Source organism: Scleropages formosus, chromosome 4 (assembly GCF_900964775.1).
Source record: "Scleropages formosus chromosome 4, fSclFor1.1, whole genome shotgun sequence".
Lineage (NCBI taxonomy): Eukaryota > Metazoa > Chordata > Actinopteri > Osteoglossiformes > Osteoglossidae > Scleropages > Scleropages formosus.
The window spans coordinates 2,787,721-2,803,507 of record NC_041809.1 but is presented as its reverse complement, the minus strand read 5'-3'; the positions used below and the strand labels follow the sequence as shown (position 1 = coordinate 2,803,507).

The window sequence follows — 15,787 nt, the reverse complement described above, 5'->3', positions numbered from 1 at the left end:
TCCATTCATCTAAGGCCCACAGGGGGTATAGTGGTTTAAACCGTCACCTTGCGGTGTAAAGAGCCTGAGTTCAAATCCTGCTCCTGCTATTGTATCCTGAATCAAGGTACCTCTGCTAGATTCCTCCAACAGCAGTACCACACCGTGTAAAAGGGTAAAAAGTTGCTTGGCTAGAATAGTACACAGGACAGCATGGTGGCACAGTGAATAGCGCTGTGTGTTCGATCCCCACTCAGTCTGTGTGGAGTTTGCATGTTCTCCCTGTGTCTCTATGGGTTTCCTCTGGGTGCTCTGGTTTCTTCCCACACACCAAAGACATACAGTTCAGGTTCCCCCGTAGTTTGTAATTAACAGTAATACTGGAGGGGACCAGTAAGGTCAAGACTAAGTAAGCCTGAATCCATGTAGATCTTTCTTCATTTATTAATTTAGCTGATTCCTTTGAGTCAAAAAATGTGAATTTTGCATATTAAAGGACCAGTATGTCAGTGGTTTACTCATTTACAGCAGGGTTTCTTCTCTTCATGGAGCAATTATAAATATCAAGTTTGCTCTCATAAAACACCATAAGCTGTCACTTTTCTGTATGTTTTATTATCTGAAAAGTGATATACTGTAATTAGCAATAATTATACAGTTTCAGACTCTGTGTGTGTGTGGTTGGGGGGGGGTGCAAAATGGACCACAATGTTTAATGTGCTTATACCACCATGGGGAGCCCGTGAGCTCGGGGCTCCACGCGTTCAGTTCGTGTTTTTCATTTTGCTCAGTGAGGTCATATCCTGTTTTTGTCCAAAGAAGGTAAGATTCATCTTTTTTTTCCACCATGGTTTAAACGTCTACAAAATCCTTAGTTCTTTTGTGCATCCTTTCTTTTTCTTTTTCTAGCTCTCAGTGTTAAGCATTGTTAAAATGTGGTAAACATTACTGCGTTGAGTGTACCGCGAGTTAATGTGATGACAGTCAGTGATAAGATGCATTCTCCCACAATGTGTTTTGCTGTCACAATTCTCCCTAAGCTGTTCCTCTGAGGAATGCTGGAGATACGTCTGACTGCAAAGTTTCGCTCTGAAACATCTCACTTCCGCAGGGACGGTTGCAGGGGCGAGGATGGAGAGGCTCATTTTTTCTGCTCTTCTGCTCACTATCTGCCATAGTGAACCTCAAGGTGAAGGTCTTGCACATATAACAGGTTTTCATTCATATTAGATTTAATATTAACCTTTATTTAGCTGGAGCTTTTGTCCAAGTCACCTTTCAATTTTTACACCGCTTTACCTATTTATGTAGCAGTGTATCCGTCTGGTGTCCGCTCACGGAGCATCTTGAAGAACATGAGGAGGACAGATTCGAACCAGCAACAGCCCTAGCCACCGTGATGGTCACAAAAACAACTCTGTTACTGTAGTTCCTCCAGTTACCAGAACAACTGGGTCTAGAAGTCAATAACATTACATAATACAAACAGCCTGGTGTTTATTGACAGGTTCCATTCTGTAAAGATCTCAGATAAAGCTGTAGTGAATGAAGATACTCTGTAAAACTTCCATCCATCCATCAACAATGACTTCTTTTGTAATACAGGATCATAGAGGTCAGGAGCAGGGTACAATCCTGAATTGTGTGCCAGTTCACTGCAGCATAACACTTCCTTTCTATTAACCTCAGATGACGTTAAAATTTAAAAATCATTTAAAACGACCGAAGATGCAAAAGTCACCTCCACAACCTCCTGATCAAACCTGACTGCTCACCTCTTGATCGCATAAGTATTTGTTCCTCAGCTTCTGGCCACTTCCAGCTTTCTTCTTCATAGGCATAATGGATAAAAGTCTCGTGATACAGACATCCCTGTATTTATCTTTGAGTTACGTTCTGTCAAAGATCTTAAATATAGCTATCGTAAAATATCATTTGTGATGCTTTAATTTAAAATTTTTAATAACTTTGAGATATATTAAAACTAATATTAAGTACCTACTTTACCCTGTGCTTCTGGGATAGGCTCCTGACTGCCCTAACCCTGACTTGGACAACTGGTTAAGGACAGTATATGTACTATACAGACACACACACACAAAGCAGACTCCTGAAGGCCTTGTATTGTGTTTGGAACCCTTTTACCTCGCTGTCTACGAAATGTGGCCCTACAGCTGCTTCTAGCGCCTTTGTCTCCTCTTCATCGCACCAGATCTTCAGGGCAAGGTCTTCACCTTCCCAGTGGAGTCTAACACTGCCTATGTTAAAGTCACCCCGGATGTGGAGAAGGACCTTCGCGCCATCACGGTGTGTCTCAGGTAACTTCAAACGCTTCTCTCCTGCGAGGTGGTCACTGCTGTGGTGTCTCTTAAAAACTCCAGTCCTACTTAATACCTAATTTGGTGGTGCACACTTAGTGATGCCACTGCGTATTAAAGCAATTTAGGTTTACCCCACCCCCTGTCCTTAGCCCTACACCAAATCCTAACCCTAGCACTAACCCCTAACCCTTAGACAAATCTTATTTAAGAGTTGAAGGGTATCTCACATAAAACCCTTGCGCTTTTTAAAGGTTCTTTTCGGACGTCGACAGGGCGCAGAGCGTCATGTCCCTGGCCGCCGTTTCTCATATTAACGGTTATGGGCTGTACACTCCTTCGACGAGCTACGGTATCGACGTCTGCGACAGCGCTGCGTTTTTCTGGGGTCTTCCCGTCCAGCTCAACGAGTGGGTGTCCCTCTGCGGGACCTGGGACTCGGCCACAGGGCTGGCCCAGCTCTGGGTGAACGGGAAGCCGAGCTCCAGGAAGGCTCTGAGCGCAGGCAAAGCCATCGCGGGGAAGCTCAGCATCATCCTGGGGCAGGAGCAGGACACGCTCGGCGGGGGGTTCGACATCAAACAGTCCTTCGTCGGTCAGCTCGCCGACGTCCACATGTGGGACCACGTCATCTCCGCCTGTGAGATCCAGCAGTACATGGACTCTTTGTCATTTTCGCCAGGAAATGTCATCAACTGGCGCAGGATGGAGTACGCAAAGTATGGAGTCGTTTTTGTGGAGGAGAAACAGCCCGGATCGTGTTGAGAAACGGAGAAAATACGGCTCGCGAGTCATACGTTTCTGAAGGGGGGTGTCTTTTATCGCCGAAATGCTGCAAAGACACTTCTTCATTCTCATTATTATTACTATTAATTCATGACTTGTCTTCTGCTTTTCTCCAAAAGGGCTTAACATCTCAAATGGAACAAAGAGTGGGTATTTTTACTGGAGTAATTCAAGGCAGGCGCCTTACCTTTACATTTACTTTTTAAATATTACAGTATTTCTATTTCCTATCCCTTTCCAGTGAGTAAGAAGGAGTGACAAAGCTTTGATATTCAGTAGTCAGAAGGTGGGTGATCAGCAATACTATTGAGCGGAGTTATATACAAATACTGGGGAGGGGGGTCTTTTTGAACACTGGGGGGACATGTTCCTCTGCCTAAGAATGAAAGAAATGTGTTACTGATTACTAACATTTTGGCTCGACCCGTAGGAAGATAATTATCCTTATTCAGTCGCATTAAAATGTGCAAAAGTGCATTGCAATATGCAGAAACTCAATAAAAGCATTTGCGTAAAATGTTTTTTTGCCGTTTCACTTTGCCGAACGTATTTTGTGATTTTGTGTTTTTCATTAGAGTGATTTGGGGAAGGGGGGTGTGCTGGCACAGCGGTGCAGCGGGTTTGACCTGCGCCTGATCTCCAGCGGGTCTGAGGTTCCTGTCCCGCTTGGGGTGCCTTGCGATGGACTGGCGTCCCATCCTGGGTGTGTCCCATCCCCATCCGGCCTTACACCCTGTGCTGCCGGGTTAGGCTCCGGCTCCCCGCGACCCCATCCAGGACAGGCGGTTTCAGACAATGTGTGTGTGTGTGATTTGGGCAAAGGCTTTGTTTAAGGTTTGTAAAAGTGCACGCAAAATTCGTCCAATTAAACAGTAATACTGGCATTCACTTTGTTGCTACAAACAAACAAATTGTTGATAATCCTTCCAAGCAATGGGTTCTATAGCTGTTTCTATGTTCCTTTCAGCAGATGTGAAATTCCTCCCAGTCTGTCATTCATTAAGGTTTGGACACCTCTCTCTCTCTTCCATACTGAGGTTGTTATTTATTTGTTGTTGTTGGCTGTAAACCATGAGACTGCGGATTTTGCAGTCCAGTTTCGTGAACTTTTCACCCGTAAATGCATCGTCAGCATGGAAAGCAGAGAGGCAGGTAAAGATTACGAGAAATTAGGATTATGAGAGATGGGGATGGCAACAGCCAATCAGATTCTGTGTCTCTTATTTGCACTTTTTATATATCAGGCAATAACAACCTGATAATGTCCAAGTTGCTATCACAGATGTTTTCTGCTTTTGTTCTATATCGCTGTTATTATTATAATTTCCCATAGCTAGAACTGAGGCCATTGAAGGCACGTCATACAGGTAATATACATATGTATATTTATGTATATTATGTATAATATACATACAGGAAAAAAATACAGGCTTGTGTCTGTTCCCAGATTTAAAAACAACTATAAAAAAGTTTCACTGCCTATCCAGAAGCAAAGGGTGTGTCACACACGGGCGAGTGGTGCTGAACTTTCTCAAGTGGTCGACCGACAGATCGTACCTGCTTCTCTGTGATTGGTCGCACAGGACACTTGTGGTCCCCGCCCACTAAGCGAGAGAATTCTCCACCTTAAAGCAACAGTGTATCCTTGCAACAAAGAAAACAAGAACAAACAAACGAAAAAAAAAAAAACAAGAAATAACAAGACTCTTCAAAATACGAGACACGAGTGTTTTTATATACCTCAAAGTCTAGGAAACAAGAAAATTGAGACGTGGGATGAATTTAATCATTTAAACCCAAACCATGACACTCGTTGGTCTTTCACAAAATCTGCTGAGACAACATGTTGATGAGAAAGCAGGTCATTGGTAAAGCACTGATTACAAAAATGCAATAAATATTAATGACTAATTCAAGTGATACAATAAACTGGATGCATAGCCCCGAGGGCAAAGCAGGATTGCGCCTGAAACTCTCAAGTACCCTTGGTTTCTTTCGCTGTTCTGTGGCCGAGCTGCTGGCATCGTTGGCGCCTTTCGCCTGCAGAAATGGAGAGACTGGTGTTCTTACTCACTCTGCTGGGGACATGTCACACTGTGCGGCAAGGTGAGCCATATCACACTGAAATATATGCGGTAAAAGACGTGGCATTTGTATGGTAAAAACAACATATCTCAGAGCAGATGGAACTTCTCCAGCAGATGGTATGTATCTATTTTGTCCTTTTTCGTTCACATTTAGACCTTTTTGTGACCTAAATCTCACCACGCAGGTGATCTGTGTATTTCTCAACTGTGCAGATCTCTCTGGGAAAGTCTTCACCTTTCCGCAAGAGTCCAACACCATCCACGCAAAACTTGTCCCCAATAAAAGTGTGAACCTGCAGTCCATCACCGTCTGCCTTCGCTTCTTTACTGACCTGTCGAGGAGCCAGAGCATCTTCTCGCTGGCCACGCGGTCCAGCGACAACGCCTTTATTTTATACAAACCTCAATATGACGTGTACCACATGAATGTCATGGACAAAGTGACTGATTTCTGGGGGCTGCCAGATAAACTGAGCGAGTGGATCTCCCTCTGTGGAACTTGGGAGTCGAAGACAGGTCTAGCCCAGGTGTGGGTGAACGGGAAGCCCAGCTCCCGAAAGCTACTCCTGCGTGGAGGTGAGCTCGCTGCACCACACAGCATAGTTCTGAGCCAGGATCAGGACAACTATGGCGGCGGCTTCGATGCCAAGCAGTCGTTTGTCGGCCATATCAAGGACGTGCACATGTGGGACTACGTCCTGTCCCCGCATGACATTCAGCACTTCACAGATGGGTCTACGTTCGGACCGGGAAATGTGCTCAATTGGAGGGACATGGAGTACACGACTCAGGGTGTTGTAGAGGTGGAAGACGAGCAGAAGATTTAACGGTGCGTACGTGATTTGTGCTCTACGTGGGGCTGAGAAGCGGGACGTGACTGGGAGAGCGCCATGTGGGACATTTTGTCTACATGGTATGATACCTTGAATTATACTGTTGTAATAATAATAATAATAATAATACTGTAATAAGAGCTGAGTTGGATCACTGCATTCTCTGCATTCCTCAAGCAGAACAAAGAGCCAAATCCAGCAAGACAGCTTTGCTACTTAATAGATCATTCAAATTGTATATTTTCAAAACAGATCGGTAGTCCTTCAAATACATGCTTTAACTTTAATTGCAGTGAAATTGTCTTTAGGTATTTACTTTCCAGGGGGCGCGGTGGTGCAGTGGGTTGGACCGGGTCCTGCTCTCCAGTGGGTCTGGGGTTCGGGTCCCGCTTGGGGTGCCTTGCGACGGACTGGCGTCCCGTCCTGCGTGTGTCCCCTCCCCCTCCGGCCTTATGCCCTGTGTTGCCGGGTTGGCTCCGGTTCCTCGCGACCCCGTATGGGACAAGCGGTTCAGGAAGTGTGTGTGTGTGTATTTACTTTCCTTTAAAGATGCCAAAATCTCAAATAAAGTTTTTTCAGCAACCAAAGCAAAATGTATCTGTCCTCTCCGTCTATATCCGACCTCTCTGTCTGTCCAGCTTCTTTGGAAAGAGCCCCACTGTCCTTACTGTCCTTTACACCACTCTTTTTAAGGTAGAGCTACTGAGACCTTTGTGCTCCACCAACCAGGACAACTACTTATTCGTTAAGTGTAATAAAATGATGGCTTAAAATGATACAATTTCCATACCGTTCCACTGTGCGAGTGGAAACATAAATAATACTCGACAAAAGAACACGATAACATGCCTGGAAAAGCACTCAATGGAAGACAATGATCCAATAACATCTTGCACACATTTGCAGCATCGCTCCAAATGAGTCAAAGTGTGTTTCTGGAGCACGGTTGGCACAGTTAGTGCCAAAATTAGCCAAGTACCCGTTGGTGGAAGTGAAGGTTGCGGTGGTCGAATTTTAAGAGAACTTCATGGAACCCACCCCTCCGACCCCCCACAACCATCCACTGATTTCAGCTTCACCATCACAATTTATGACTTCATTAACTCAACGTTGTGTTGATTTATAGGTTCCTGTTTATGAACTCCCTTTGCGTGTTTTGGAATAAGACGCGGCGCATGAGGGCGCCAGCTTTAAGTTTTGGAGGGAAATTTGGTGGAGAAGTATTATGACCCTCAGCAACCACCTGATTATCAAGAATGGAATACTGAAACACCAATACACATTTACAGCGGTATATACTCCGTTCATGGCACCTCAGCCCAGCCCCACCACATCACCTCCTGCTTTGCGTCCAGCGTCCCCTATACCCAGTGGCGTTTAACGAAAACACCATCGCCGTCTTCTATTTTCAAGCAACCGTCGGTAGGCCGTAGAAGTGCTCTGATACGTGCATGCAATTTTTGGCGTAAGAACGCATTTACGGAAAGTTATAAGTCACAATGGTCCACATTTTTAGCGGATCCCGGCAGTTCATAAACCTCTTCCTGGTGCTGAACCGATGACCCGGTTATTACACACGTCTTCAGCGCACCCTCAGTGGGGTTACAGCAAAACGGACTTGAGTGTCCGAACGTGTCAGAAGAGACGGAAAGCAAAATACAATCAGCTCCCCCTCCTTGTTAATCATTTGCACTTGTCCTCTCTGAGCTGATATTATTTGCATCTTGGACACCTTCATGAGTGTTTTCTCACCTCTTCCACGTGACTCTTTCCCAAATACACTAATAATCACCGACGACTGGAAGCGGGGCCGCCGAGGACAGCCGATAACACCGATGAATGTTTTTGCCCCGGGTAGTAAATGATGTAAAGATTACAAAGTGCCCTGTCAGTAGCTCTCGGCTGCCGGGCGAGAGACGCGGTGCGGTAAATTGAGGACGGTTCCTCTATATAAGGGTCACGAGGAGAGACGTTTCACACGAGCTCCAGCCTGCTGTGTCCCGCAGCTCTTCTCCGCACGCGCTGCAGAGATGTTCGGCATCCCGAGGATGAAGCCCCTCGCCATTTTCCTGACTCTCCTGGCGAGCTCCCTGGCTGTGCCCAAAGGTGAGGGCTTTGACCGCAGGGTTGCAGGTTCGGAGGGACCGACTTGTTTTTGGCTGTGAGCTGCTGCTGTAAAGCACGTAAGAAATGGGACTCGGTATAAGACCACATGATCACCGGGGAAGCGCAGGCAGTAGGTTGTTGTGTGGAACGATGAGCTAGATCTGTAATCGTTTGATTGGGGGTTTCAGTCCCGGCAGCGAGTCTTGGGCTATTCTTCACCTGCACTATTTACATGTGTACGTACGCAGTGGTACGAATGGGGACCTTCCCATTTTTAGGCGTCCTCGGCAAATACTGACAATGAAACGGACCCCGTAACGTTCACCCTTCCACTCGGTGTTCTCACGCCTTCAGTTATTGCGCGCTTTCCATTTTCCGAGTGTCAGGGCACAGTTGTTATTGAAAGCTCATCGGTTTCTCCTTCTTGTAAACCTTTACAGACCTCACAGGCCAGATGTTTGTTTTCCCCGTGCTGTCCAACACGGCCCACGTGCAGCTCACTCCCAATATCGAAAAGATCTTGTTCAACGTCACCATCTGCCTGCGGTTCTACTCAGACGAGAGCAAACTGCAGGCCCTCTTCTCCCTGGCCACTCCGTCAGCAAACGATGGCCTGTACCTGTACCAGGGTCCCACGGGGGGTTACCACTTTGTTGTCGGGGATCAGCTTGCCACCTTCTTGGCGTTGCCCAACAACCGCAACCAGTGGAACTCCATCTGTGCCACTTGGGATTCCTCGACAGGCCTGACGCAGCTGTGGGTCAACGGAGCGGCCAGTCCCAAGAAAGCCCTCCTCCCTGGGGGGTCCATAGCTGGAATCCCCATCATTGCCCTGGGGCAAGACAAGGAGTCTTATGGTGGGACTTTCAATACCGATGACGCCTTTGTGGGACACATCACAGACGTCCACATGTGGGACCACAGGCTCTCGGGCAGCAAAATGCAGTGTTACATGAACAACCTGCCCTTCAAAGCAGGCAACTTCCTCAACTGGCAGGCGCTCGAGTTCACCATGCATGACAAGGTGGTGCTCGATGACAAGCTTGATGACAAGCCCTGCTCCGGTGACAAAGAGGACGGCGTCTAGATGGGACTGAAGGGGCTGGTTTGCTCGGGGGTGGGGGGGGACACTGAGACGGAGGACTGCACATGGTTTTCGTGACTTCTGAGCTGGAAGACAACCATCTCCTCGCTACCCAGTGTGGTCTGGGCTCAGACCTGCCACCAACGCCCAACTTATCCTTCTCCCGAAAAGCCACTGTGTGCCTAATTGTAACTTGACACAAAACAAAGTGTTTTCTTGTTCATACTTGGTATTTGCTAATTGTTTTCAGGCAATATGTGCTGTAAGTTTACCCAGTTCCTGCAGCAATGTCAAGTGTTATAGTTTCATGTTTAAAGTGATTTCATGGAAAAAAGAAAAACTGAGCGTCAATGATCCACTTCAGTAATTCACTTCAGTGTTCTGTCTGTTCTCGTCCTATAATGACACAAATAAAGCCTCGTGAAAGTGGACTCTGGCAGTTACTGAAGTTATTTAAACCCCGGCGGGTCACGTGTGAACGGTAACTTCTGCAGCTCGGTCGAGCGAAGGTGCTGCAAAACCTCTTCACGTAAAAGCTATTGCAGGAAAGCGGAGACCTGCATTCCAAGACTCGATAACTCTGTACAGCGGTGAACTGCTTCCCCAGTTCCACACGTAAGAGCTGCACCACAAGATCTCAATCATTAACCCGTCCTGTGTTTGCTGTGAAGAAGCAATGTAAACTTTAAACCTGTGCACTTTATTCATGACCTTCGTTTTTTGTACACAAACGGCTGGATAACAGTCATGTGGCCACATAACAGCAGCGGCTCCAAACGTGAGCATTTCTTACTCGACACCATCCGGCTCCGATTTGATCCCTTCGCTCTTGTCCTGCCTTCGATTTGTCCGGGAGCTGAACGATTCCCACGAGGAACTGGGAGCGATGGAAAGACTGGTGTTCTCATTCACCCTGCTGGTGACATGTGCGGCTGTGCGTCAAGGTGAGACGTCTCACATCGTCCGAAACCGCTTGTCCCATACGGGGTCGCGGGGAGCCGGAGCCTAACCCGGCAACACAGGGAGTAAGGCCGGAGGGGGAGGGGACGCACCCGGGACGGGACGCCAGTCCGTCACAGGGCACCCCAAGCGGGACTCGAACCCAGACCCCCCAGCGAGCAGGACCCGGGCAAGTTTGCTGCGGCACCACGCTCCTGTAAGGTGAGACGTACCACATTAAAATAATGAAAAAATATCCAGAAGGTGGGGGCGCGGTGGCGCAGTGGCGCAGTGGAGCAGTGGGTTGGACCGGGTCCCGCTCTCCGGTGGGTCTGGGGTTCGAGTCCCGCTTGGGGTGCCTTGCGATGGACCGGCGTCCCGTCCCGGGTGTGTCCCCTCCCCCTCCGGCCCTACGCCCTGTTTTGCCGGGTTAGGCTCCGGCTCCCCGCGACCCCGTATGGGACAAGCGGTTCAGACAATGTGCGTGTGTATCCGGAAGGTATTCGACAGTGGTGGACCGTGGGGTGTATACAGGACTACACAGAGAAAGCAGGTGGAGTAGCAGTTAAGGACATGTACATGCACTTGAACCCTAAAGGTGTTCAGATCCAATCCTGGGAGAGACCCCTCTGCAGACCCCTTTAGTGAAGTTGCTAAGGTGAAGTCATGCAGTTCTACACCAAACAGTGTAAATGGGAAAGACTGTCGACTATGAAACTGTAGTGAGGAGACACAGCTAGAACTGACTGGGACATAATGGGAGCATCACTCTCAGTCTGTGGGATGTATCAGTGTAGCATCTTCAGACGCTTTTCGTCGATGGGTGCGTACGTATTTATACCGTACATACCCCGGTAAAATGTCAAACGTGGTTTTCGTAAGGAAAATCGGCATCAAAATGTTCCTTTGCTCGTGTCGGTGCAGCGGGGTGCACGAACAGCGGTAACTAGCTCAACGATCTGTGTTGTGTTTCCAAACCGAGCAGACCTCTCTGGGAAGGTCATGATCTTCTCACGTGAGTCCAACACTGCCCACGTGACGCTCACCCCCGATAAGACCACCGACCTGCACGCTGCCACCGTCTGCCTTCGTTTCTTCACGGACCTCGAAAGGACCCAGAGCCTCTTCTCGTTGGCCACTCGCCGTAAGGACAACGGCTTCGTGTTGTTCACGGCAGACGGTGGCATGTACCAAGTGTGGATCATGGACAGCCTCACCATGTTCTGGGGGCTCCCACAGAAGCTGAGCGAGTGGATGTCCTTCTGCGCGACCTGGGACTCGGTTACGGGGCTGACCCAGCTGTGGGTCAACGGGAGGCCCGGTCTCAGGAAGTCCCAACATCGTGGAGGAAACATACCTGCACCTCACAGCATCATCCTGGGCCAGGAACAGGACACCTTTGGAGGGGATTTCAAAATTACGCAATCGTTCTTCGGTCATCTCACCGATCTTCACATGTGGAACTATGTGCTCTCTCCGGTGGACATCCAGCACTTCACAGAGGACGCCACGTTCTTGCCGGGGAACGTGCTCAAGTGGGGGGACCTGGAGCATACCATTCACGGGTTTGTTGTGGTTGAAGATAAGCAGCGTCTAACGGAGTGAAATCAGAATGAAAGACCGACCGCTTCGAGAGAGAGTGGAGCAGTACGCAGTCCCGAGATCCGGCAAAATTCGAAATAAATTGCATAGAGACTTTGCCCGCAGAATTACATGGTGTTTACAAGTGTGCTTTAGTCATGATTTCTCACCGTTGATATTAATTACTGTATTTCAATGTGCATTTTAATAAACGACAGTTGAAAAATCTACATATGTTGCTTTACCCCGAAATGCGATGATGGATGTATGAAATAGTTGCTGTTGTTCTCCTTATTAGTGTGTTCAAGTCTACTTTTAGTGAATGTTTCACAAAATACATGAGGTTCTTCACCTTGGTGATGGTTGTAGTGACAATAGATCGTTTTTCATTTGGTGACAACGGCTCCTCCTGGCCGTCCAAGGCCCACAAAGAATTGTCATCTCTCCTGCTTGTCCTGAGTCTGTTGCAAGGATTTTTTTGAGTTGTGAATGTTCAAAGTTGGATGAGTCCAAAAGGACATCACCCGCAAGCAGCAGAGATGCCACCCTCAGTCCTTCCAAATGGACACCTCCTAAGCTCTGGCTGCACTATGGTATTCTGTCCATGGAAATCACAAACAGAAGTGGAGGCAAAACACAACCTTGGCAGAACCCAGAGCAATTTAGAGTCACCTGTTAACCTGAAACGCATGTCTTCGTACTGTGGGCGGAAACCAGAGCACCTGGAGCACAACCTCAGGGAGAAGATGCAAACTCTGCACAGACCGAGCTGGGATCGAACCTACTTTCTCTCGCATCGTCCAAACGCTGTGAGACAACAGTATTGTTTACGAAAGTAAAGATATACCTGGATCAGCAGCACTGCCAGTAAGGAGGTCAGTTCAAGGTAAAGATTCCATGAAATTAGGATTAGAAGAGATGATGATAGCAGGAGCCAATCAGCTTCTCTTTCTCTGTTAATTATTTGTACTTTTTATATAGAAGCGCAATAACAACCTGAAAATATCTTATCTACCATCACTGGTGTTTTCTTCTGTTGTTCCTTATGACTTTTTCCTATTAATCTTCTAATCTTGTGTAACGAGAAATAGGGCTATTGGTGTCAGCTCATCACATGGACTAAAGTTATTGATTGTAACAGTGAAATATATAAAGATTAAAATGTGTCATGTCAGCATTCATTAGCCGCCAGGGCTGTGATGCATAAAAAGGGAATAAATAGAGGATTGTAACAGTTTATGAGGGTCAAGAAAGAGCATCGCTTGATATAAAGTCTATCAGGTAGACACCACCGAATTGGTCCTCAAACCTGGTGATAACCCCCCCCACATGTGTTTTATTCCTATGACCACTGATAGTCTCTCACATGTCAACAGCCATTATAGATTGCAGTAATTGTTAAAAAAAGGCTTTTTATTGTATAATGGGGTGGAGTGGTACCAGGAGAAGAGAGAGCAGAAGGAATACACCGCAATAAATAAATGGATGTCTCTGACTTGTGAGGACACATGTCTTTTAGTAGAGCCCAGTGCCTAAGAGCGCATGAATAAGGAGCACAAATGAAGGTGAGACATAGATAGATAGATAGATAGATAGATGCTGCAAAATATCTTAAATATATAGTAGGCTTTTATCAGTGTAAAACAAGAAAATCTCTTTTAGTGGTGACCTGTCTCCCAACGGATGATGCACCAAAGATGTCTCATAAAGAGGTAACTAATTCAGCACCAGGATGATTTTCACATCTCTGCTAGGCTGAACAGATTTTATCTGCAAAATTCATTATTTGCAATAATACTCTACTCATATAGTTTAAGGACAATCAGCTCCCCCTCCTTGTTAATCATTTGCACTTGTCCTCTCTGAGCTGATATTATTTGCATCTTGGACACCTTCATGAGTGTTTTCTCACCTCTTCCACGTGACTCTTTCCCAAATACACTAATAATCACCGACGACTGGAAGCGGGGCCGCCGAGGACAGCCGATAACACCGATGAATGTTTTTGCCCCGGGTAGTAAATGATGTAAAGATTACAAAGTGCCCTGTCAGTAGCTCTCGGCTGCCGGGCGAGAGACGCGGTGCGGTAAATTGAGGACGGTTCCTCTATATAAGGGTCACGAGGAGAGACGTTTCACACGAGCTCCAGCCTGCTGTGTCCCGCAGCTCTTCTCCGCACGCGCTGCAGAGATGTTCGGCGTCCCGAGGATGAAGCCCCTCGCCGTTTTCCTGACTCTCCTGGCGAGCTCCCTGGCTGTGCCCAAAGGTGAGGGCTTTGACCGCAGGGTTGCAGGTTTGAACTATTTATTATGATTGTGAGCTGGTCATGAGAAAGGACGGATGGAAAATGGGACTCAGTGACAGGTACGTGTCTCCATCCAAGAGTTCTCGTGACTGAAGAGTTGGTTGGGAACGTTCAGTCCCGGGGGTGAACCTTTGCCCGTTTTTTAAATATTGGACAAAATTACAAATTCCAAACAGAACCACAAAGTGCAACAAGATTTTAAAAAGTGGGGGAGAAAAATTCAGAACGGATTCTAGCACATGTACAGTATACCTCAGACAAAGAAACCTTTTCTTGCATTACATCGCTCTTTCTTGAAGACATTGAGCTTTGACTGTAGCAGACAGTGTAGCGGCTCCAACTCCAGTACAGTCTGAGTCCACCTCCCAGCCTTAGCGAGCTTCTGCGAGCTTCAGGACAAAAGGCTACTTCTCCCAGCTCTGAATGTTAACAAATCATTTTTTTAGCACCTTTAATTACAACATTATCTTGAAGACCAAGTCAGAGAGAAAGTCACTCTGTTTCCACCCTGACTCCCAAAATGTTCTGTATTTCTTGGGTGATGTTCCACCAGCACCTTTGTAACTCGACACAGGACCACCTTAGCTCTTGACACGATCCACCCAGCTGTATAAATGAGCGCTTATTACCTCGTACCCGCTCACTTCGCTGTTCAACCTCGTTTTTTCAGAGTATCAGGAGAAGCTGTAGAAGTCTTGTCTTATTCTTGCCAATTTCTCCAGACCTTACAGGTCAGATGTTCATCTTCCCCTCTCTTTCTGACACGGCCTACATCCAGCTCACACCCACTTCGAATGAGATCCTATTCAACGTCACCGTCTGCCTGCGGTTCTTCTCCGATGAGACCAAGCAACAAGGCCTCTTCTCTTTGGCCACCGCGACAGAACCACATAGCCTGGCCCTGGCCCTGAACCCAGAGGGAGGGTACCAGTTGTACGTCGCAGGTCAGCTCGCCACTTTCTTAGCGTTGCCATATGAGCGGAACCAGTGGAACTCCATCTGTGCCACCTGGGACTCCTCCGTTGGGCTGACGCAGCTGTGGGTCAACGGCGTGGCCAGTCCCAAGAAGGCCCTCCATGCTGGTGGCTCCATAGCCGACACCCCCATCATAGTCGTGGGGCAAGACCAGGACTCCTATGGTGGGACTTTCAATACTGCTGATGCCTTTGTGGGACACATCACAGACGTCCACATGTGGGACCACAGGCTCTCGCCCTGTGAAATCCAGAGTTATGCTGGCAACCTGCTCTTCAGGCCGGGCAACTACCTCAACTGGAAGGCGCTGGAGTTCACCAAACATAACTATGTGGTTGTGGAATACAACAGCTCTGCAAGAGACAAATGAGACAGCATGTAGCTGGGAGTCTGAGTTAACAGTCGGCTTGGTGTAAAAATGCTCCAAGAGCAAACTGAATTGAGTGTGAATGATTTAATGTTCTTGTACCTGAGCAGGAAGACCATCATCTCCTCATCTCCCAGTGTAATGTGGGTTCAGAGTGGGCATGAGCAGCACGAGTGGAGAACAAATCCTGTTATAGTGCTCTATTAAATGGCGGGCAGTTTCATCGCTCTTTACTCAAAATGATATCAAGTGTCTTGTCTTTGCTTGTGAGATGCTGATTGTTTTTCCATCTGGAATTGCCATTTCCTGTGGCAGTGTGTGACTCAACACGTGTGTGTAATTTGACCCAATTCAAACTTATTTTTTCAGTTCATCGCTGTCATGCGGTGATGGAGATGTACAGAAAATAAAGCTTTACGGAACTGCA

General features: G+C 47.3%; 5 protein-coding genes across 5 annotated transcripts; all 5 read left to right on the top strand.

The window, feature by feature from the left end:
* The first annotated feature begins 297 nt into the window (after positions 1 to 297).
* LOC108927030 (mucosal pentraxin-like) lies at positions 298 to 3,600 on the top strand. The gene is made up of 4 exons (XM_018740055.2): positions 298 to 801; positions 1,091 to 1,168; positions 2,192 to 2,297; positions 2,552 to 3,600. The coding sequence occupies exons 2-4, from the start codon at positions 1,111 to 1,113 to the stop codon at positions 3,060 to 3,062; spliced, it is 675 nt and encodes a 224-aa protein (XP_018595571.1). The 5' UTR covers positions 298 to 801; positions 1,091 to 1,110; the 3' UTR covers positions 3,063 to 3,600.
* A 1,671-nt stretch (positions 3,601 to 5,271) lies between these two features.
* On the top strand, positions 5,272 to 5,997 carry LOC108926988 (serum amyloid P-component-like). The gene has a single exon (XM_029250829.1). The coding sequence runs from the start codon at positions 5,290 to 5,292 to the stop codon at positions 5,995 to 5,997; it is 708 nt and encodes a 235-aa protein (XP_029106662.1). The 5' UTR covers positions 5,272 to 5,289.
* Positions 5,998 to 8,037: 2,040 nt separating this feature from the next.
* LOC108927067 (mucosal pentraxin-like) lies at positions 8,038 to 9,608 on the top strand. The gene is made up of 2 exons (XM_018740099.2): positions 8,038 to 8,109; positions 8,550 to 9,608. Exons 1-2 carry the CDS (start codon positions 8,052 to 8,054, stop codon positions 9,194 to 9,196), a joined length of 705 nt encoding a protein of 234 aa, XP_018595615.1. The 5' UTR covers positions 8,038 to 8,051; the 3' UTR covers positions 9,197 to 9,608.
* A 319-nt stretch (positions 9,609 to 9,927) lies between these two features.
* LOC108926977 (serum amyloid P-component-like) lies at positions 9,928 to 11,868 on the top strand. Its single transcript, XM_018740005.2, has 2 exons — positions 9,928 to 10,137; positions 11,118 to 11,868. The coding sequence occupies exons 1-2, from the start codon at positions 10,080 to 10,082 to the stop codon at positions 11,735 to 11,737; spliced, it is 678 nt and encodes a 225-aa protein (XP_018595521.2). The 5' UTR covers positions 9,928 to 10,079; the 3' UTR covers positions 11,738 to 11,868.
* Positions 11,869 to 12,065: 197 nt separating this feature from the next.
* On the top strand, positions 12,066 to 15,782 carry LOC108926976 (mucosal pentraxin-like). The gene is made up of 3 exons (XM_018740003.2): positions 12,066 to 12,599; positions 13,829 to 13,979; positions 14,741 to 15,782. The coding sequence occupies exons 2-3, from the start codon at positions 13,904 to 13,906 to the stop codon at positions 15,361 to 15,363; spliced, it is 699 nt and encodes a 232-aa protein (XP_018595519.2). The 5' UTR covers positions 12,066 to 12,599; positions 13,829 to 13,903; the 3' UTR covers positions 15,364 to 15,782.
* The last annotated feature ends 5 nt before the right edge of the window (positions 15,783 to 15,787 follow it).